This window comes from Balaenoptera ricei, chromosome 3 (assembly GCF_028023285.1).
Source record: "Balaenoptera ricei isolate mBalRic1 chromosome 3, mBalRic1.hap2, whole genome shotgun sequence".
NCBI classification, from domain to species: domain Eukaryota; kingdom Metazoa; phylum Chordata; class Mammalia; order Artiodactyla; family Balaenopteridae; genus Balaenoptera; species Balaenoptera ricei.
In genome coordinates this window covers 113948135-113971142 of record NC_082641.1, presented here as the reverse complement: position 1 = coordinate 113971142, position 23008 = coordinate 113948135, and the positions used below count along the sequence as shown (strand labels likewise).

The window sequence follows — 23008 nt, the reverse complement described above, 5'->3', positions numbered from 1 at the left end:
ATCACCGAGACTCTTGCAACATCTGGACCCCAAAGAGCTTTAAGGCCTATGGAGAGATTTCCTCTGCACCCTAGACTAACACAGCTTTTTGGAAGTAGACAGGATAGTGTAAAAAACCAGCCTAGGGGCCGGGACTCCTGGGTTCTAGGCCTGTCCATGATGCCCTTCATTTCTCTACATCTTTGCTTTTGCCTCTGGGATAGGACCAGATCAGCGAGCTTCAAACTCTTCTCAGAGGTGTGACCCCTTGGTCAAACTGAGCTGTACCAAGACACGATTCAGTATGTCAGGTAGATGGAGGCGAGGATCTGCCTGCCCTGTATCTCCCTGGGCGGCCCCCATGGGAGCACGCTCTGTGACCCTCCGGGTGAGCCAACCCGTCTGTTGCCCTGCATCTCCCCGCATGCTGACAGTGACTGCGAGCATCCAGCAGGTGTGACTCATGTTCTTGGGGTGGCAGGGACCCCTGTGAGGGGCATCGGCACTCTGCTCAGAGTGTGTGCAGACCTGCCCTAGACACCGCCCCGGCTGAGCAGGGAGTGCAGGCTGAATCGAGGAACCTGGGTTGGCGGCAGGAGAGGCACTGGCCTCGGACGCTCCTGAGTGAGCTTTTGGGGCTTCAGCCACGGGGCAGAGCCGACCCCCTGCCTCTGTGGGCAGAGGGTTCACACGGAGGCCATTCAGAAGGCTGCCAAGGAGAGGGGTCTTACCCACGAGATCTGTCAGGTATGTATCTGAGGTGACAGGAAGGACCTGGGATGCAATCCTTCCATTATACGGAAAAGGAGACTGAGGCCCAAGAAGGGATAGTATCTTCCCTGAGGAGACAGAGTAAAATGAGAGCCAAGGACCAAACCCCAAGGTATTGAAATTTGTCTAAGACCCCCCAGTTCATCCTTCCTCGGGAGCTGGCACTTTCTACTCTGCACAGCAAGTGCCGTCCCATTCTTTCCATCCTCCTTTATCAAAACTGCTCCAGGAGAAGAGTCAGAAACCTCCTTCCCAGCAGGGAGATGACAGCTCCAGCTCGCGGCGCAGGAGTAGCTTCATAAGAAATGAAGCTCTAATGGGACATCAAGGGTGAGGGAGGGGCGGCCCGCTTCATGGCCCTGCAGCCAGTCCAGCTTGAGGCCTCCCTGGCTGCACTCCCTGGTGTGTGGGGGGCAGGTGTGGGTCTGAGACCTGGGCAGTCACACAGGGCCCCTCACTTGACAATGCTCTGCTGTTGCCCTTTTAAAATTCTTACTAATTTGTGATCAAGAGATCGCATTTTCATTTCACCCTGGGGGGCTGCAAATTATGTAGCTGGTCCTGACTGGCCAGTCATTAATTGTGTGTCCTTGAATAAGTATCTAAACCTCTGGGAACTTCAGTTTTCTTATCTGTAAAATGGAAAAAATCACAGCACCTGCCTCAGAGAATTGTGCTGAAGATGAATTAAGAGAACCCATGCGGGGCTCTTTGCAAGCGCCGGGCGCATAGAAAATCCTTAACCAGTAAGAGTTACCACTATAGATAAAATGATTCAACATAGATGCCCTGCTCCATAAAAAGATTATTAACCAAATCCCAGATCTGGGAAACCAGGAAAGGGTCACAGGTCCCCAGACACCAGGCCACCTCCCCTGGCCGCTTACCTTCCCGAAATGGCTGTGTTTGCATCTGCAGCCGGATCTTGATGAGGTCCACGGGCGCACCCAGCCCAACAGAGACCACGCCAGCCACCATGCTGGCCAGGAGCAGGTCGGACAGCACGCGGGGTGAGCCGGCCTCGGGCTCCTGGCACCGGTGGTGGCTGAGGAACCTCTGTGTGTTGCTGAAGACCCCAAACACCACTGAGTTGTAGACAGCGATGCTGGCGAGGGGGAAGGCCATGCCCTTGAAGAAGCCAAACACCTGTGGGGAGACCCAGGGGGAGGAAGCATGAGGGCCTATGCTGCCCTTGGCAGAGACCTTGCCCTCCTGGAGCCTACGGGCTGGCGGGGGAGACACCATAGGAAAAGCAAACCAGTACGTTGGTGGAAAGAATAAAAGAGGATGCTGATGTGAGAGGACAGACAGGGGAGGGCGAGAGCATCCTTAACCCGAGGAGGAACCGGCTTCTGCATGAAGCTTTGGTTCCTGAGCCGTGATGTGCTGGGCCTGGAACCTGCATTTGTCACTGGAGTGGCAGTGTTCTTGGGCTGTGGCCGAGGGCAGCCCATGGAGCCCCAGTGGGTAGTGGGCTTACCAAGCACCACACACTCTTCCCTCATGTGTCACTCCAACAAAAGCATTCTCTGGGCATGTGCCAGGCCCTGGAGGACAACAAGAAAGACACACTCTCTTCCCTCACTGACCTCACAGTCTGGGGGCAGGGGAGGGGGGACCCAGACAGACAAACTGACAGGTAATTAAAATATAATGTGCTAAGCCTGTAGTGAGGGGGTAAGAAGGGTCCCACAGCATCCCAGGGGCACCTGGGCCAGCATGTAGCTGGGTGCCCCGAGCATGGAAGTCTACTGGAAAAAAGCCAGAGGGGGAGTCCCCGGATGAACAGCACGAAAAGGCTTCTGTCCATACACACCGCGTTCTCAGCAAACACCACAGATGCTCCACTGAAACTGGAAAATTCCACAGGCTCTTCGAGGAGTCAGTGCAGCACACGTGGCACCAAAGATGAAGAAGCACCGGGAAGCCATTGTAAAAACTCCAGGCTGTACTCAAACCCACTAATCCTGACCTGAATGCATGCCCCCTATTGGCAAGGGGCAGGACACCTCCTCACACAGGCGTCCACACACACGTGTGCACGCAAACACATATGCACGCACGCACCATGCTTCAGCCTCTTCCTCTACAACAAGGTCTCTCAGATAACTTGAGACATCACTTAGCTCTGAGCTGCTGTGTCTCAGAGGAACGCCCACAGTCCCCACAGAAACCCCAGAGTGGACATGCTGGCTGGCAGACACTGCAGAGAACATGTGCCAAAAAGGAGGCTCAACAGCTGCCATTCAGGGGACGCAGGAATCGGACAACGTTACCCCGGAACAACGAGTGCTGGGTTTACAGCGCTCACCCTGATTTTAAAGCAGACGATCAAGAGAGTCAGAACAACACCAGGACACAAGACATATTTTGTCTGAAGAGAAGAACCTCCAGGTGCAGGCAGGAGGCTCTCGAGCTCCAGGGCACTTCCTAGGACGGAGCCTGGGGGGGACAGCAGTCAATAACGGGGCCACATTTCCAGTGACTCAAGGAAAAGCCCAGGGCTGCCACAGGGCTTACACCTGACTATTTCTTTAAACCAACAGGTCATTTCATCCTAAATTTTAAAACTTATTTTAAATTCCCCAAGGAGGAGCCTTGGAAAGTCTTCCAAAAGCACCTACTCATTCTCAAGAAGGTCACCTGATGCTTCTTCTACAAAATGTTATTCAGAATTTCCCCTTTGCAGAGAAAACCCCTGGGTCCCATGGTCTGGAGTGACCTGTGGTACAAGCCCATTCCGGGTGTCTGGGATCAGAAGAGCCTGCCCCCCACACCCTCCGCCCCATGCCAGGAGAAAGGGAGCCTGTGAACACATGGTTTACCACCACACATTTGGTTTTGAAAACCTGGCAGGTCATCCTGTTTTTGTAGGAATTTTCCACATTGTGGTTCTAAATGCCTCCGAATTTCTCCAGAGAGGTGACACAAAACCAGTTTTTTTCCTCAATAACATCCCACTTGGGGGCAGGGTTAAGTTTAGGTAACACATAATATCGGAGGAGTGGTGTGAGATGAAGAGAGAAAATTGAGCCGAAGGTGATGAGCGGAATGAACAGGCCTCCTGCTGGGCGTGCCGCGCGTGTGAGGGCTGTGACCTCGGTCCCCAGGAGGAGACCCCACCCCGGGAGCACTTACACTCTCCCTCCTGTACACAGTGCGGATGCAGCTAAGCGTGCTCCCGTAGCCAGTGCCGGCCTGCAGGCGAGCCTGCGGAGAAAGACAAGGGCGTGAGGGCCAGCCGGAGACAGGTTACATCCCCACCTCCCTCACGGCTCTGGGCTCCCAGCACGGAAGCCCAGAGAAGGGAAGCCCCTGCCCTAGTGACCCCGTCAGGAAGGAGGCCCGGACTTCAGTCCCGGCCTGGCTGGCCTTGCGTCCTCTACCTGCACCGCCTCCCTACAAGTCCCGTTCTCACCTTGCTAAATGCAGCAGGAGTCCCCTTGGTCTGAGGGAAGAACAAAGGCCAGTTTGTTGTGCAAAAGCAATGTTTGTGTGGGGACATATGATGCTGCTGCATCTTGAGTACAAAAAGCTAACCTGCGGCTCTGGCCCACCTGCTGTCCGTCACTCTGCCCTCCTAAATACTCTCAGGAGCAGCCTGCTCTTCTCATCTCCAGAACCCCTGCATCTCTCACCCTGATGATGGGCTGGGCTCCTCGCTGGCCTCCTGCTTCCCCCACCCCAACTCCTTTGCCTATGTCTACACAACAGTCAGACTAATCTTTTCCAAACAACGATGAATGTTTGTCACTGCTGTTTCAAGCTCTCCAGTGGCCTCCCACCAAACTCAGAATAAATTCCACCCTTAACCAGCACCCAGAAGCGTGGCTTTCACCACTCGCATGTCATTTCCTCCGCACCCGTTGTGCCTGCCACACGGCACATTCCTGGACCCTGGAGCATCAGTTTTTTCTCACTTCTAGAATGTTCCACGTGTGTTCCTCCCCTGGAAGGCTCTTTCTCCAGCTTCTGCTCATCTTTTGGGTCTGAGCTTAAATGATGCAATGATGTGATCTGTTCGTCTGTTTACTTAGGGTTTATTTGGGCCTCCCTCTGGGGCAGGGCCGTCTTGTATTCCCCTCTCGTCCCTGGAGCCGAGCGTGGCCGTGGCACTCAGCCCTTTGCACTGGCTAACCAAGGGGCCGGAGGGTGAAACCGTGGCATCCTCTAATGGAGGCTGGCTCTGGTGACTGGGGGCATCCGTAGACAGGCAGAGGGTCTGAGAAAAGCCACAGAAGAGCCCAGAGCACACTTCACTCTGGGTCTAGACCAGAGCAAAAGTCTGTCAGCTCTTGAGGAAGCTGCCACGGAGGCCAGCAGCACAGCTCAAGCCTCTAAGGCCTCCAGTTGTAACAGGAGCTAGCATTTAGTGTGCACCAACTGCATTCTTGGGAAAACACTGGAAATCTTATGGAACTTATCTCACAGAATCCCACAAATGCTCTGAGGCATGGATACTATCCCCACTTCACAGATGAAGAAAGCTGATTCCCTGTATATGTTTCCGATTGCTGCTGTAACAAATTATGATAAATTCAGTGGCTTAAAGCAATGCAAATTTATTCTCTTACAGTGCTCTAGCTGGGCTATAGAGAGCTGAGCCCTGAGTAGAAAACCCTGGTCACATTGCATCAGACATAAACTTTAAATGCACCAGCTGTGCCGGGAGACAGCAGTGAATCCTGACCCCAGCTCTACTGCCACCAAGTAGCCAGTGCTGGCTCTCCCACCTGTGGTGAGGCAGCTGCGGGCAGGGAATGAGTCTTTGACCCAGGTCAGCAGCCCAGATCCTTCTAGCTTGGCTCTCCCAGGGGCGAGTCTGGAAACCAGGAACAAGTCACTCATCTGCCTCCCCACACTCCAATGTGTGTATTCTTCAGGACAGGAGGGGATCGCTCACTGCTCTATCCTCACTGCCACTTGACAATCCTCATGACAGTCCCACCGGGGAGGTGCTCTTTGCCCATTTTACAGATGAGGAAACCGAGGCTTGGGGAGTTTAAGTGCTGTGCCCTAGGCACAGGAGAGTATGTGGGAGGCTGGAACTGGACTCCAGGTTATTCTGACTCTGAGGCTCTTGCCCAGACATTTCTCAGTGAACAGGAACTCTAGAGAAAATGCCAGCCAGAATGAAGGGGGATGTTCTGGAGAGAAACAAGGGCCCCAGGCCACAGCCCTGGGCTGGACCCAGAGGCCAGCCATGTAAGCCAGCATCTTTAGGCTGGGACCCTCAGCAGAGAGGTTCTCAGGCTGAACAGAGACAAGATTTTATGTATCAGGAAAGGTTCCCTGCAGAGGCTCAGGGGGCAGAGTGGAGAAAACAAGGAGAGTCCTGGTCTTTACAGGTGACATGTGGCCAGGCGAAGAGTGGCCAGGCTTGCCTGTGCCAGGGGCAGGGGATGAGGATGGGGGTTCCAACAAGCTCTACCATCCCCTAACCAAGCTGCAGGTGAGGGAAGGATGCTCTACCAGGGAGAGACACTGGTTGCCCGGGTCAGAAATGTGGCTGTTAGGCCTGCCGGCGCAAGGACTGGACTTGCTTTGTCCACCACTGCTGCCCTGCCAGCCCCACAGTGCCTGCACAGAGAAAGCATCCAAGATGCATTTGATGTATGAGCAAAAGGCTGGGCTTGTGTGAGGGGTGTGAGGAGCCAGGAAATACCTTTAACTATTTAGACACATAGGCTGACCTCCCCATCAAGAAGAGAGCAGGCCTGGGCTCTGACTGAGGAGGGGCCCACGGTCACGCAGGGAGGAAGATGGGGAGAAAGGGGACCACAGTGCCCACTGGAGAAGGGCCTGGGAGGTCCTCTTTGTGCACGATCCCGGCAGAGCGTTAGATACAAATGTGGAAGTCAGGGTGAGGAGGCACTATCTGTGGCCACGTTCTCAGGGTACAGCTGTGAGTGCTGCTCGCCATGGGGACAGGTGGCAGGGGTGGGGGTGGACCCAAAGAATGTCCCTTTGTAACATCTCACTCCTCAAGCCTTCGATTTGTTGTGTGACCTGAGGTGACACCCTTCCCCTTTCTGGGGCAGTTTCCACATGTGTAGAACAAGAAGCGTGGATGATCCCAATGCCAGGTGGCTTTGCTGGCTCCGTCAAGTTATAACGGCTTCCCATTCCCAACCTAAGTCTAGAGTCCTAACCTGAAGTTCAAGGCCTCCAAGGATTGAGTGCCAACCTACCGGTCCTGGATTCTGATCCGTAGCTGCTTTCAGAAACCTGATGCATCAGCAGAAGTGGCCATGTTGGCCCTTCCGAAGCATGGCCCCCTGGAGGTGTCCCCACCTCACTGTCTTTGCCCATGCCATTCTCTGTGCCTGGAGTATCTTTTCCAGTGGCCCAACCTTAGATTATGGGCCCAGATTCTGGTTCCCTCGCTCAATAGAGGCTTGCAGGAGAGCACTCACAGTGCCCCACCCCTCCCCTGCAGCTCATGAGAGCCTGGAGGCAGAAATGGAGCTTCACAAAAACAAAATCACTGCCCAGCAAGGAGGGGGGAGCATTCCAACCGGGCCTCCTAGCGCTCCGCCCCCGTGGACTGGCACAGAGAGTCTGCCCTGCGCTGGTGGCCTTCTGGGGGTCAGAAACAGCAGGCACATTCCCGGAGTCAGACTCACTCCAGGCCCCTTTCCAAAAGGTAATGGCAACACGGCTACTGTACCTTGACTGTGTCCAGAGGGTGGCCGACGATGACGCTCGCTGCACCTGTGGATCAAAGAGGACTTCCTGGTTACTCAGTCCCTGGACTCCTCACTTGTACTGGCTGGCTCTTAGGACGGAACAGAGGACTCAGACACTTACATTCACTTATTCAGTCAATGCCCAGTCACCAGAGGGGACCCCCCCGCCCCACGCGAGTGTGTTAGGCACAGGCTCACGCATGGAGGAAGGCAAAGAAAATGGAGTAAAACCTGGGCCCTGCCTCAAGAAACAAATACCCTAAAAAAAGGGAGGTAAAGGTGCTGGGATAACTGGCTACCCACATGCAAAAGAATAAATAGACCTCTACCTCATACTATATACAAAAGTTAACTCAAAAGAAACTAAAGACCTAAATGGAAGCACTGCAACTATAGAAATCATGTGCTAAAATATAGGGGGAAATCTCCACGAATGTAGATTTGCAACAGATTCTTATATATGACAACAAAAGTACAAGCAACAAAAGAAAAATTGGATGTCATAAAAATTAAAAACATTTGTGCATAAAAGAACACTCTCAAGAAAGTAAAGAAACTTACAGAAGGGGCGGGGGGGAATATTTGCAAATCAAATATTTGATAAGGGTCAAATATCCAGAATATGTAAAGAACTCTAACAACTAAAAAGAAAAAAAAATTTTTTTAAGGGCAAAGGACTTGAATAGACATTTTTCCAAAGAAGATATACAAACGGCCAAGTACATGAAAAGATGCTCAACATCATTGGTCATTAGGGAAATGCAAGTCAAAAGCACGGTGAGATTCTGCTTCACACCCACTAGGATGGCTATAATAAAAAAAAAAGAAAGAAAGAAAAGGAAAATAACAAGTATTCGTGATGATATAGAGAAATTGGAACTCGTATATATTGCTGGTGGAAATGTGAAATGGTGCAGCTGCCGTAGAAAACAGTTTGGCTTATTACAAAGTTAAACATAGGATTACCCCATAACCCAGCGATTCCACTGTTAGAAATATACCTAAAAGAACTGCAAACAGGCACTCAAACAAGTACATATACACACATGTTTATAGCAGCACTATTCAAAACAGCCAAAATGTAAAAACAGCCTAATGTCCACTGCTGGATGAATGGCTAAATAAAATGTGGTATATCCATACAATGGAATATTACTAGACATAAATAGGAATGAAGTACTGATACATGCTGCAGTGTGGATGAATGTGGAAAACATTATGCAAAGTGAAAGAGGCCAGACAAAAAAGGTCACATATTGTATGATTCCATTTATATGAATTATCCAGAATAGGTAAATCCATAGAGACAGAAAGCAGATTAGTGACCGCCAGGGTTTGGAGGAGGGGAAATGGCAGTACCTGCTTAATAGGTCCAGAAACTTCTCTGGGCATGAGAAAAATGTTTTGGAACTAGATAGATGGTTGCACAACACTGTGACTGTACTAAATGCCACTGAATTGTATACTTTCAAATGATTAATTTTATGTTATGTGAATTTCACCTCAAAAAAAGAGGGAGGGTATGAAGAGAAAACCCAGAAACTTTTCAGGTTCCTGCAGGTTATTTAGCTTTTCTACACCTCCCTTTTAGCATGTAAAGTACCAGCAGAGCTTGGCACTTACAGGATGCTCAAAAGGGGCTGCCATCCCTATTGATTTTTTTTAAGAAGGCCTCTTTGAAAAGGTGATGGATACTCTGGATCTTTTCAATGAAAAATGCCCATCCGCACACACATTCACAAGGCCAGAACGATTTTGGAGGCAAGCAAGACAGCCTTGAGGCCATGCCACAGAAGGCAGTGATTGTGAGACTGAAACAGGAGCCATCCTTCTGAGACCAATTCCCCATCGTGCTGATGAGGAAGGAAGTGTCTCTGCTAGCAGGAGTGACTGCACCAGGTAGGGCAGATCAGGGGTCCTGGAATATTAGATATCTACAGAGCAGAGAAACCAGCTATTCCAGAACAAATGTTCCCTTGGTCTAGAACCTCTAGGCCCCTCTCAACCCCTCCTTCCCACAGAACGGGGCAGAGGCAGAAAGATGGTGGGCAGCGGAAAGCCGGGCCATTCACTCTACAGGAACCCCTCCCTTCAGGGGAAGGAAGGAGCTCCGGTCCTCAGGCTCTGGCTGTATCCCTCAGCCCAGGGCAGCAGCCCCAGACCCAGCCTTGGGCCATTATCTCCCTGCATACTCATTAGTCCACCCATCTGAAAGCAGGGATACAGATAAGAAACAGAATTATCAGGTCAGTGATTTCCAGACCTTGGGATATTACAGACCAGTAAAATTTCGAACAAAATGTGAAAGATGTAATGGTGAAAGTTTATCATGACAGGTCACTGAGAGAGAAAACAGCTATAGATGAGTACAGGGCTTAAAATGGCCCTGGTACCAGACTGTCTGGGTTGGAATCCTAGTGTTCATCCTAGATGTATGGTTTTGGGCAAGTCATTGAATTTCTCTGAGTATCCATTTCCTCATCTGTCAAATGGGGATGTAATGATAGTAGCTACCTCATAGAGCTATAAAGAAATATACATAGACATGAGACCACATATTGTATGATTCTGTTTATATAAAGTGTCCAGAAAACGCTAATTTATAGAGCCTGAAAGTGGTTGCCCAGAGAGAGAGGGAGGGGATGGGGTTTAATTGTAAATGGGCATGAGGGATCTTACTGGGGGATGAAATGTTCTAAAACTAGTTTATGGTAATGGTTGCACCACTTGGTAAAATTACTGAAAATCACTAAATTGTACACTTGAAATGAGTGGATTTTATGATATGTAAAATAACCTCAATAAACTTGCTTTAAAAGTATCCATGTAGCATTTAAACAGCATCTGACACTTATGAAGTATTCACTGCTACTATATATTCATGTTCATTTCATGGAAGCAAAAACAAAAATAAACAAAACCATGTTGACATCAACAAAGTAAGGGCAATCGCAGAATAAAGGACAACCCACTACTTGCTGTGTGAGTTGGGGAGGGTCTCTGTGTCATCAGAGATTTTGAGCTACTCTGACAGTCTTACCCTCCAGGACATTTCTCAAAACAAGCCCCTGGCAGCCCTACTGAAGTTGGTCTGACTATTTAAAGGGCAGCCAAGGAAAGCCTCTCCCTCTGAATGGCTGAAAGCTTGTCCAAAGAGGGTCTGGATGTGCCTGGTAGATCCCTGGGCACAGCCCCCTGACTGGCAAAGTTAGGAGAGGCAGGTCTCAGCCCTACCCAAGGGAGCCTGTGCAAAAGAACTGCCCCCAGCGAGAGGAATCACCTTTGCTTGGGAGGGTGAGAAGCAGGGGCCCTGCGGCCACCTGTCACCTGTGGGGGACAGACATGGACTCCTGCTAGGAGGTGGGAGGGTGCCACCAGAAGGGGAACCACCCGGGATCCTAGCTGGTTAGTTACTTTTTGTGTTTTTTTTCCTTTCCTACAAATCTCCTGGTCTCCATACCTAGAACACTTGGTGGGGCACAAACACGCTAGCCATAGCCTCTACCTGAGTGTCTCAGGATTTTACTTTGGGGAGGGGCTGCATTCGCCAACAGCTCTTTTCTGATGGTCCTCTTAGATGGAGCCAAAAGAAAGGCTATATCTGACAATAAGCAAAGTCCCTCAACCCCGTCCCCCGCAATAGCTGAGCAAAGAGGAGGGATAGACCTATTGGAAAGAGAAGAATGGAGAAGCAAGGCAATGGATGCGACTATCGCCCAAGCAAACACACCCCAGGCTCAGCAGAGAGCGGCTCCAAGAGTGGTAGGAAGGGACCGGCGGGCCCAACAGTGCCCGAGGAGAGGCGTGACAGTTGGCTGTGCTGAAAACGCGAAGGGTTCCTCCTATCTGGCAGCGGACACCTGCAGCCGGTGCCGGGCTCCCAGCTCTGCGCTCCGCTCCCCGCAGCCCGACGCCACAAGGGTCGGCCTGACCGCCAGGCCGGGCTCCGCATCCCGCGCGCGGGGGCGGGCGGCGGTCAAACGCCACCCTCACACACGAGTTCCTGTGAGCCCAGAGTCCCCAGACTCAGGTGCGCACCAGGGCGCCGAAGGGTGTGTACGCGCCGGGACGTTCCATTGGCTGTCCGCTTTGACCAGCGGTTTAATCATTACAGGATCAAGTCCCGCGGACCCAAACTTTGAGGCAAATCGCAAGCTCGGGATGAATCTCCCCCGGGGTCGCGGCAGCAGGCGAGGAGCGGCAAGACCAGCCGGGCGGCGGGCAGCGCGCACCTAGGGCGCGTGTGGGCAGCGCCCGGGCGCGGAGCTCCCTGACCCGGCACGGCGTGGCAACTCCGCCTGCGCAACTCCCGGCTGGCTCGCTCTCTTCCTCTCGGGCCGGGCTGTCCCGTCAGCGCACTCACCTCTGGGGGTCCCTCCCATCCGGGGATGCGCTCACCTCCGATCCAGCCCGCCACAAAGTCTTCCAGCTGGAAGTTGCCCATGGCCGGGGCCGCGGAGCCTCGCGTTCCCGGAGCCGGGTCGGTGCCCATTCAGGGTCTGCTGGTCATGGCCCACGGGCGAGCGCGCCGGTCGGGCCAAGTCAGGGACGCGGAGCTCCCGGCAGATCCTCCTCCACGCCGGGTTCGGAATGGCTCGGAATCGCCGAAGCGCGCGGGCCGCCTGGGTCCCGCTCCAAGCGCCCGCGGGCAGCTGACATCACGCCCCCAGTAGACCTTAAAGGCGCAGCGCGCGGGCCGGGCGAGGGAGTGTCCACCGGTAGTTATGGTAGTTCTTCACATCTCCTCCGAGACACTGGAAATGATTTCAGGGACATTTTTCAAAGTTCATGACAAGAGGTACAGAGGAAGGCTTTATCCGAGGTCCAGAAGTATTTAATTACAAACACCAAGGTCTCTCTGTGATAGGATTATTTAGCTGGGTGGACACATCCTCTTTTAAGCTAAAACAGAGCTGAAATAATTATAATTGAATGTACAACTATCAGCTAAACCAGAAGTTCTCAATTCTTTGAGCTGATTGAAAGCCATGGACAGTTTCGCTATAAAATACAAAAGACACACAATTTTCCATAACAACTTTAGTGGTCAGAGGCTCTTCTCCCACCTGCACTCCACACCTTTCTCTAGCCCCCAGGTTTCAAAACCTTATTTATTCCTGAATTACTGAAATAATGTGTGGAAAGCACCTAGCCCAGGGGCAGGCTCCAAATCAGCGCTAAATAAGTACTCGCTCTTAATAATGTTCAACATTTCCTGGGCACTGAAATCGGGCCCCCTTCACTGTACCTGGGCTTACTCCTCACAGCAGCCCCGTGAGATGGGTGTTATTATTATCCCCATTCCTAGGGAAATGATTGTATGACACACAGATTTTAATCTTTTAGAAAACTGGTCCAGATTAGGAGATGAAAGTTGTCGCACCTGAGTTATAGGTTTAGCTGTGTGAGGACAGATTTGAGCTTATTCCCAGAAGACCTGGCTGCCACGGTGGAGAGCCCAGGGGAGACCCCACCCAGACTTGAAGGTCCTGCAGCACCCCCGGCTGAGGGCACACAGCCCCCTGCTGAGAGCCCACAGCCCCCTGCTGAGAGCACCCGGGCCAGGTGGGAATTTCCAGAGCCCTGAAAACTCTCAGCCTGCCCCTGGCCAGGCTTTCAGGAGGGATGAGGCTAGCCTGGAAATTTCCTCTGAGAGCTGCCTGGGCGTGAGGTCTGGGTGGCCAGGCAGCACACTGTGCCTCTGGAAGTGCCTGCCTTGAAGCTCCCCGAAGCCGCTTATGCCGCACCCACAAAGCCCCCAGGGCTCTCTGAGCCAGCCCCCACCCTCTGCAGACAAGCAGACCCAAACCCAGCTCAGCCTCCTTGGCTCAAACACTTCCGACCAGCCCGCAAACGCACTACCCGCACGCTCCAGACAAGCACATGGAGCCAGAGCTGCCTTGCCCTGAGTATGTTTTCACGCCAGAGTCTGTGCACAGTCTTACTTCCTCACTCCCCCTCACAGTAGCTGTGAGCAGGCACTGGGGGTCATCCCGGCGATGGTCACTTTTATGTGTCAACTTGGCTGGGTGACGGTACCCAGTGATTTGATCAAACACTCATCTAGGTGTTGCCGGGAAGGGATTCTGTGGAGGTGACGACCAACTGATTTTAAGTCTGAGAGCTTATCCTTGATAATCTGGGTGAGCTTCGTCCGATCAGCTGAAAGCCTTTAGAGCAAAATGGAGGTTTCCCTGAGGAAGAAATGCCACCTGTGGAATGAGCATTTCCAGCCTGCCAGCCTGCCCTCCAGATTTCACACTTGCCCAGCCAGACCCTACAATTACGTAACATAGAATCTCCCTCTGGTTCTGTTTCTCTGGTAGAACCCGAACTGTGTACACCTGTAAACTAGAGATGCGGTGGCTCGTAGGAGACTCAGGGAGGTTTAGTGAGACCCTAACCAGTCAGGGGGTCTCATGCCCCCCAGCTGTGAGCTGGTGGAGGAATTCTAGGGATAGCCTTGCTCTTGACCTCTCTCCACACACTTCTCACCCCGCCCTCCACTTTCCTATCCAGCCCCTTGTGCTGAAATGGTGCTCGTGTCTCCCTGAGCCTGTGCTGATCCCCATCAGCCATGGGCTCTCTCTTCCCTGTCCCATTCCCAGGCAGTGATGCTTATTGCCATTCCAGCCATGTCCCAGGCCCTGGCCCCAGAGCAAGCAAGACCTGGAGGGCCAGGGTCATGTCTGACTCTACAGGGGCCCAGCCCCCTCCAGGCCCAGGCTCAGCCTGAGCCAGCCCGGAAAGCAGAGGGGTGGTCACCTCTCTCTCAAGACCCCCTCTCTGTAGGCAGCCCTGCACCCAGCCAGGTCCCAGCTGGAGGTCCATGCTTACCGGGAAATGTGACCTGGCTACGTGGAGGTGCTTTTGGTCCAGTGAGAGCTCCCTGGCCTCCCTCCAAGAAGGAGGAGGACTGGTGTACCTCAGTGTCCTGCTAGTTTCCAGCAGGGACCCAGCCTTAGCACCTGGGATTGCAAAAAATGGTGAGGGGTAATGTCTGAAGGAAGGGGCCTCTGCTGGGCCTCTCCCACTGGCACATTTATGTCACATCATCAAGACCATCATGGTGTGGCAGCTGCCCAGGGCTCCTTCTTCCAAAGCAAGACAAAGTTTGCCACTGAGGCTTGATCCAAAAAGGGCTCAGAGGAGTAGGGCTACCAGTAGCACCTCCCCCCACCCCACACCATGCTGTGCCCTGCCATGCTTGGGACGCGTGCCAGGACAGTTATGAGAAATGAAATGTCTCCAAAGAGTGGTCATTGTGTGAACTCACCTTGAAGCCGGTCCACAGGTGGAGAGCCTGACAGTTCACCAAGGCCTGCCTGCTCTTTTGGAGGACCACCCAGAGGGTGCCAGGCGGATTGTCGTTCCCTCAGTCCTGTGTTGGCACCAAGTAAGAAAGCCTTGAGTTGGCAGGCAGAGGCTCCGGAGCCCTGGGACAGCCTCCCGGGCCCAGAAAGCGGCTGCTTGAACTGCTAATGAGCTGCAGCAGAGCGGAGGGTGTGGGCTCCTTTCCAGAAGGAACCTCTGTGCTCCATTCCCAAATGTGGGCCACAGATCTGCCCAGCAGGCACACCAACGAGGGAGGTAGGGGGAGGCCCCAGGTCTCGTGGCAGCCAACGGCCTGGCCAGAGAAGCCTAGACCCAGCAGAATGCTGACTCTGGGGAGGGCTCTGAGCTGCTACTTGTTCCTGGCTTCCCTGCTTTGGAGCAGCAGTTGTAGCGCTGCCGTGCACACTTGTATTCCACCCTTGGGAGAGAGCAGGTAAGGCAACTGAGGCACAGAGAGATCAACTCCCTGGGTTGCTAGGGTCAGAAAGAAGCCCGATTTCCTTTCTTCTTCAGCTCCTTCCCCAAAGGTAACCCCCAGAGCATCTTCCACTGCAGTAGGGATAAGCAGCTGGGCGATGCTGACAGTCTTTGATAATGAGTGGCCCACTTCCCATTTCTCATTTGCCCTTTCAGGTAAACAGTCTCCCAAGCACCTAGTCTGTGTCAGTCTCTGCTCTTGGGAAGGTCTCTGGCAGAGAGGGGACCGTTTGCCTGAGATGCCACATGGGGGCGGCTGTGAGAGCACTGAGGGGAGTCAAGTGTCAGTCAGCAGTCAGGGAAGGCCCCCCACTCCTCCCGGGCCTGCAGCCCCCTCCTACGAGCTGCACCCTGAGTCTCTCCAGCCTCATGGCTCCACCTCCTTGGCCAAGCCCCGGTCCCCCACCTGCTACACCTGGGCCAGCTGCTCCCACCTAACACCCCGTGGCAGAGACCCTGCCCTGCTCCCTGCTCTCCTCTGTCTTCTGGAAGCTTGCCCTCACCCGGTGGGGCGGCCTTTCTCCCTGACTACTGCGCTCTCTCTCCTTCTCTCTGTCCTCGGTACTCACTTCCTGCCCCTCGTTCCGTTTGGGGACTCTCAGGGCCCTCACCTGGACCCTCTCCCAGCCATACCCATCACCTCTCAGATCACAAGCTCGACACCTCATCTCCTACCTGTCTCTCCTCTACTCAACTCCTCTACTTGGATGGCCCCATGTCATCTCTAACTCAGCGCATCCTTTTATGGACTCTCTAACTATCCCTCCAGTGCCCCACCCAGCTGGCCACCCAAACCAGACGCTGGGCATCACCCTCGATTCTGCTCTTTCCCCCAAGGCCTCATCCTATCAGCCGTGAAGTCCAGGGTCCAACTTCTCCCTGGCCCCGACATCCATCCCTCTCTGACGTCTCCCAGTGTGGCTCAGCCCAGCCCTGTGCCTCCGCCTTCCTGGATCATGGTGGACAGAAGCCCCTGGGCCCCTCTGCCCCAATCCTCTGTCCCCCCAGCAGCTGCCACAGTGAGCTTCTGAGACCTTGAATCTGCTCCTGCTCCCCGGCTGACAGACCTCCAACGACTCCCCATGGCCTTGAGTCTAATCCCACTTCCTTAGCTTGTGAGGGTCTGTGGGCCTGGGTCCGGCTGCCTTTCCACTTCTCACCTCCTACCACCCCCGCCCTCCCCTCAGGCCAAAGCCCCAGCTGAGTGGTATGTCCTCCATGCCCCACATGCTTTTCACATGTGTGCCCGCCCACATGTTCCCTTGCTGGGAACCCACTTTTCCCCACTTCTTCTCTAGCTAACCCTCACACCTTACTCCTTTGAAACTCAACTCAGACAGCTTCTCCTGATAGGCTTTCCTTGAAGCTCTCACGGCCCACTCCATGCTGGATCTGCTGTCTTTCAACTGTATTTCCAGAACATTCCAGGCATATGCATAGCACTGCCATCACGCTCTATGGATTATAGTCTGTCTTCCCGTCAGGACTGTGGACACACTGAGAAGAGGGCACTGCCTTATTCTCCTCTGGACCTGCAGAGCCTGGCAGAGGCCTGGTGGACATCCCTGCTCAGCGGGCCTTAAAAAGGGAGGCCACGGAGACCAAGTCTGAAGGGCCTGCTGACTGCTGGCAGTCAAAGAGGGAGTCCAGATACAAGGCAGAGCAGAAGAGACCAGGGTCTTTCTTGGCGTGTCACAGAAGCCCGGCTCCTTACAGGCCCTCAAAAGTTCCAGATGCTTTTCCAGCTCAGGGCCTTTGCACTAATCACTCCCTCTGCTTGCAGCTCCCTCCTCTTGCCATCCTCAAGGCCAGCTCTACCTCCCTCAGGACTAAGCTGAAACATCCTCTGCAGAGAGGGCTCTCTCATTGCCCCTCTCGAGGCCCCCTGCTTCTCCTTCCAGCCCTCACCGTGTTGGTCAGTCTTTGTGCAATACCTGGGAGGCCCAGGAGGGTAGGAGCTGTCCGCCTTGTCCACTGCCGCTGCATTCTAAGCCTCTGCTGCAGAGCAGATGAACGGCAATGACTAATGATTGAGTGCAAATGAATGAATGAAGTGTGACACATGCATGTCTTGTCTTTCTTCTTTGGGTGTTTGTACCTGCTGCATCACTCCTGTGCCGGCCTCAGACAGTGGGAGCTCTGGGGTCCCTTCCCTGACTCTGATGAGTGATTTTGAAGGTGCTACTGGAGTTTCTCATTTGGGGCAGGATTCCTTCTTTTACTGACAGTTGTTTGAGAGAGTCTGTTCAAAGCATGTTCTGACTGTATTTGGTCCAGTGCCCATTCAATTTGACGCTCCAAGTCAAGTAACAGAGGCGAGTGGCCGTGAAGTGAGGGGGCAAAGCAGCTGCTGGGAGGCTGGGCTGCCTGGGCTCTGCTTCTGGTGCTGCTGCTCACTGGGCACCTTGGGCCAGTCCAGGGCTCAATTTCCCCTCTGCTTTTTGTAGAGTAGAGACGAGTCTCCTCAGTGTCCAGAGAAGTCTAAAATTCTGGGCCATGGAGATGCTGGCTGTGGGTGTCTTCTTAAGATATGTCAGCAGAGGGCGCTACTGCACAGCACTTGGAACTCCCAGGAGGAAAGGCCAGGCTTGGCTGCAGCAGGGGGGAGAGATTCCTGGCCCAGTTTCCCTGGCACTGGGCTGGCAGAGTCAGAGCCAGTATACACTTGGGCAACGAAAGAGGTGCTGACACGGGAGGCTCAGGAGGAGTCTGAGGGTGCCAGAGCGGACCTCTGAGGGGCTTGATGAGGACCCATCTGAGGCTTCCTGGGAACTGACTCTGTACTTGGAGGGAGAGCCCCCAGTAAGGAGAGGTGACACCTCCATCTCTTCACCTGCTTTGACTCATCCAGGCCTCAGATTTACCAGGTTCTTTTCCACCTCAGGGCTCCAAGCTGGGCCAGTGCTATATGTTCTTCCTACACTAGCTCATCGAATTCTGTGAGGCAATTCCCCACTTTTCAGGTGAGAAGAATGAAGCTCAGGTTGGTTAAGCAATTTCTTCAAAACCACACAAAACCTCCGTGAGTGGAAGATTAAGGATTCACACCTTTTGTTTGACTCCAGGACCCAGCTCATAACCAAGGTGCTGCCTCCTGGCCAAGCCTCAGAAAGTGGAGGTGACTTTCCCCAAAGCCCTGCCCCCTCCCTGCCCTGGCCCCTGTGCATAAATGTCCTAACTTCTCTGACTCAGCTTCTCCACCATCGGGGAGATGGTATTAACCTTTGCCAACTACGCTCACATTCTTAGGGCTGCTGGAGCAGATGTCTCAGGAATCAAGGGGAGCACCCTGGGCTGCCCTCAGTCCTTGCCTCCCTGCCAGGGTCCTGTGGGCTGAGATGGCTCTGTGCACATCTGAGAACAAGGCAAGCCTGCCCTTTTCTTCTCAGCTGATGGGCATAAGCGGGCTTGTGCTGAGGACAAGCGGAGGCCGGGCAAGTCAGGGACCAGGAAACCTGGGATTGAGGGATTTCCGCAGGAGGAGAGGGGCGTGGGGTGGGCGATGGCGGGGGGACTCCACCGCAGCTGTTGAGGTCACGTCCAGCGGCCCCTGCTGAGCACCGCTGTGTGCTGAACTGCCTGGGGTGCAGAGAGCTGATGACTCGGATGGTGAGAGCGGAGTCTGTGTCGGGAATGGCGGCCCCATCTCTGCCGCCGTGTGGCGAGTCTCCTCCACCGGCGGCTCAAACTCCAGCTGCGGGACTCTGAGGGAGACCAGGAAACCTCATCTCATGCCTGAGCTGAAAAGAAGAGGAGCCAGACTCCGCAGTCTCAGGAAGGAGCTGGTCCTAAAAAGACGATCTGGATTTTGGCCTGCGGAGGCAGTAGAGAGGGCATCCATCACAGCACAGGCAGAGGGCAGAGCTGAGTGACCCCAGGCAGGAGAGAGCACGGGAGCCAAAAGAGCTCGCCTGCTGTGGCAGAGGAGGCTGAAGGCTTGGAGTCTGAGCTCCAGGACCCTGGCTGGCCAGGTGACTCTGTGGGCAGTGGCATCTGCTGTCTATCGGCGGTCCCCAGTCCTCCTGCTGCCCCTGTGAGTGGACGGAGGACCCATCTGGGGGCTAGCTGCATCTCACCTGGACAGACCTCCCTGGCCCACCCTGAGGCGGGCCTGGGCTCCTTGCACACCAGCCTTGCTCTCTGTGGGAACCTGGCGGGCTTGCCTGGGGAGGCTGAGGCCTGTGCTGGTCCAGCCTCTCAGAAGGGCTGTGGTGTCCCTTCGCACCCCTCACCCCAGCACGCGCACAGCACACTCACCAGCCTCTGGGTGAGGGTGGGGTGTGGGCATGAGAAGTAGCAACATGTTCCGTCTGCAGAGATAGCACAGGTCTTCCCACTTGCCGTGCATCTCTGGATGCATTCTTCCTTCCGGACCTCAGTTTCTCCATCTATTAAAAGAAAGGCCAGACTTAAGACCCCACACCTCGAAGAAAGAGACAGGGTGACAGAACTCTCAGCTTGGAACCCACCCAAACCCACTGCTATCTGCTCCAGGGTCAGTGTGAACATGGCAAAGAGCAACTTCCTGTTTTTAAGAGAGGGGAGGTTTAAAGGACTCCAAGGACATCTCATTTTTGATGCAAGTACAAAGAAAAAACTTAAAAGAACAAAATCTCAAAACCATGTGGATTCAATTTTCTCCAAAATACAGATTTCCTAAGTGACAAATCTGTAGCCAGGGAGAAGGCTGAGGAGAACCAGCCTTAAATGAGGTACAAGTCCACTTGGGGAGGGCGGTGCAGAAGGGAAATTGCCCACTGCCCCATGCCTTACATGGCTCTGCTGCAGCCGGGTCTCCCAGCAAAGCAGCCGAGCTCCGGCTCTGCCCCTGCCTGTCACTTCTTCCAGCCCCCTCTCCACATTCTCCTGAGGAGCTCCACCCTTTTCCTCTTGCATGCAGCCTCCGAAGGTGCCTCAGAATGACCAAGGTGGCTTCCATCCCCCTTCCTCCACTCCTCCCCTAAGTTTAGGCCCCATAAAACCAGAATGTGCCCCCTTTTCTGCCTTTATTGTTGCCTCATCCATTCATCCAACAATGAATGCTTGAGTACCTCCCATGAACTAGGCATAATGCTGGGTTCTGGGGATACAGCCCTGTTATCTTAGCACATCCCTCCCAAGTACAGTGTTAATGCCACTCCCCTCTGATGCCACACCCCAACTCCAGGGCCTGCTTTGGTGAATGAGCCCTCTCTCCCCACAAATCCCCAGAATTTGGCACTATACCTTATATTAGAGCATATGGTAGCCCATCTTCCAGGATGGTCACCAATGTTTCTCACCATTCATGCCCTTGTGAGGTCTCTTTCTATACTGAATTAGAGCTCACCTGTGTGGCCAACAGAATATAGCAGAGGTAAAAATATGTGACTTCTGAGGCTCAGTTGTTAATAGGCATTATAGCTTCTGTCTTGGTCTCTGGGATCACTTGCTCTGGGGAAGCCAGTTGCCATGTTGTGCGGCTGCTCAAGCAGCCTTGTGGAGAGGCCCACGAGGTGAGGAGCTCAGGCCTCCTGCCATGAGCTGGCACCAATTTGCCAGCCGTGTGAGGGAGGAAGCAGTTCCTCCAGGCCCAGTCAAGCCTTCAGATGACTGCAGCCCTGGCCAACACCTTAACTGCAGCTTCACGAGAGATCTCAAGCCACAATCACCCAGCCAAGCTGCTCCCAGATTCCTGAACCTTAATGCTGTGAGAAATTGTGTTTGTTGTTATGTTAAGCCCCCAAGTTTTGAGACAATTTATTACATGGAAATAGACATCTAATACAAGCATAATAGTTAAGAGCATGGACCCCAGAGCTAGATAGTATTTAGATCCTAGCTCTAAAGCTTTCCAGCTCTGTATTCTTTGGTTGGCCACTTAATCTCCCTGTGGCTGGACATCCTCCTCTGTAAAATGGGGCTGCCAACTGTACCTAACCAAAGTCAGAATCAATGTGTTAAGTCATGCACAGAGCTCAGCCCTGTGGTTGGTGCACAGTAAACACTCAACAAAAGTTAACTCTCACCACTGTTCCGGCCTCTGCGTCCTCACGTGTGCTCATGTCTGTGTCGGCACAGAGCAGCTCCCGGCCAGTGCCAGCTGGATGGATGAGAAGCAAATTGCTCTTGCAGATAAGCCCATCCCCTTACCCAGGATCTCTCTGCCCCAGACCCTTCCTGCAAACCACTCCCTCAAGAGAGCTCTCAGTCTTGAAAAGCTCCAGGGTCTCCTCAGCCCTGGCACTTGGCTGCAGGGCTCCCAGCCCTACCTGTGCTCTACAAGCCCCACACACGGACCGAGGGAGCCGTACCTGGGACCCAGCTCGGAGAGCACAAAGGAAGAGTGGCCCCCCTGGTTCCTAACTCACACCCAGACACCTCCCAACTGTTTGAGGGCAGTGAGGGCTCAAGGATGCCAGCCAGCACAGACCCAGCCCAGACTCGGCCCTGAGGAACACACAAGGGACCAGACCAATTCCCCCCCTCCAAGAGCAAAGCCAAGGAGTCTTCCAGCAAGGGCACCTAGATTTCATCCATCACACTCCCAACCCCAAGTCCCCCAGCCCAAAGGGAAGTTGCAGGAAATATCAAAAAGTGGATTTTTTTAGAAGAAATTCTTCCATGTACCTGAAGTGTGACCGACTGATTTCTTTCCCCTCCTCCTCAACTTCCTCATCCTCAGGAAGAGTGGGGAGGAGGTGCAGGCATTCCCCTGGTGCAGGAACAGGAATCAGCCGTCAGGGGCGTGTGGGTCATGGCATCAGCACCGCGGGACAGACTGGCTGTGAACGTGGGACATGACGTGTATGACTGGGCACTCAAGGACAGTTTCAAACAGAAGCTGACGTCCGTGTGCTCGGTCCCAGGAGTGGGTGGGGTGGGCGGACACACCCATGTGTCCTCATCCCACGTGCTTCAGCCTCAGGGCCCTCTGCTGTGGTGCGTGGGGGGAACCTGGAGTTGGGGCACCAGACAGCACGTCCACGGAGTCCAAGAAGGCAGGGCCTCGGCAGATGTGTGCTGCGTCGCCGTGTCCTGCCTGCTGCTCCAAAGAGCAGGAAGCTGGGGAAGGAAAGGCAGAGGGGCAGTGAGGAAAGGAGAGCTGGGGATGGGTCCAAGGGAGCCTGGCAGGCAGCAGCTGGCTCTCTCCTTGCCGTGTGAAGACTCACCGAGGAGGGGCATGTGGGGAAGTGCTCAAGCACTCAGGCCCCCCCGGTCAGACAGACCTGGTTGTGAATCCCAGCTCCTCTGTTGGTGAGCTGTGTGAGCTCGGGCATGTTACTTAACCTCTCTGAGCCTGTTTTTTCAACTGTAGGATGGCGAAGACACAAGTGTATGCCCCTAAGGATTATGGAGGTGGTCTCTGTGAGGTGCCTAGTACATAGTAAATGCTCAATAAACGGAAGCCACAGGTATTACTTCAAAGCATCAAATTAGTGCACCAACGCCAACCCTTGTAGTGGAATGATTTATTTACAAACTCGTCTCTGGTCTCTGCGCCTCTCAGGTGTCCAGCCAGCCCTGCTCCCTCTGCTTTGTGGAGGCACTTTTGGGGCAGCTGCTCTCCACTGGGCAGGTTTCCCAGCTAGGAGAGATGAGTGGGAGCAGCCGGGGTGGTAGGGTCACTTCCTGGGGGTGGGGCTGAACGTAGGGTGCAGGCTGAGCTCTCCCCTCTGCTGAGTCAGACCCCGGGGTACAGCCACTGGCTAGCAGGGTGCAGGGTCTTCTTTCCAGCCCGACAGGGGAGCCTGCCGGGGCTTGGGGTCCTCCTGCCG

The 23008-nt window shown here is 53.9% G+C and overlaps 1 protein-coding gene across 4 annotated transcripts in view; it reads right to left on the bottom strand.

The window, feature by feature from the left end:
- SLC25A48 (solute carrier family 25 member 48) overlaps positions 1-12170 on the bottom strand; it is a 41667-nt gene extending 29497 nt beyond the window's left edge. The window contains exons 1-4 of one of the 4 annotated variants that reach the window (XM_059917145.1): positions 11838-12170; positions 7421-7464; positions 3889-3960; positions 1638-1896 (exon numbers count right to left, since the gene is read on the bottom strand). In XM_059917145.1, the coding sequence (XP_059773128.1) occupies positions 1638-1896; positions 3889-3960; positions 7421-7464; positions 11838-11931 (469 nt within the window). In that variant the 5' untranslated portion in view covers positions 11932-12170. Of the gene's footprint in view, positions 1-1637; positions 1897-3888; positions 3961-7420; positions 7465-11802 lie in introns of all 4 variants that reach the window. The other 3 variants (XM_059917141.1, XM_059917142.1, XM_059917144.1) reach the window with 3 other exon arrangements.
- Positions 12171-23008: the final 10838 nt, after the last annotated feature.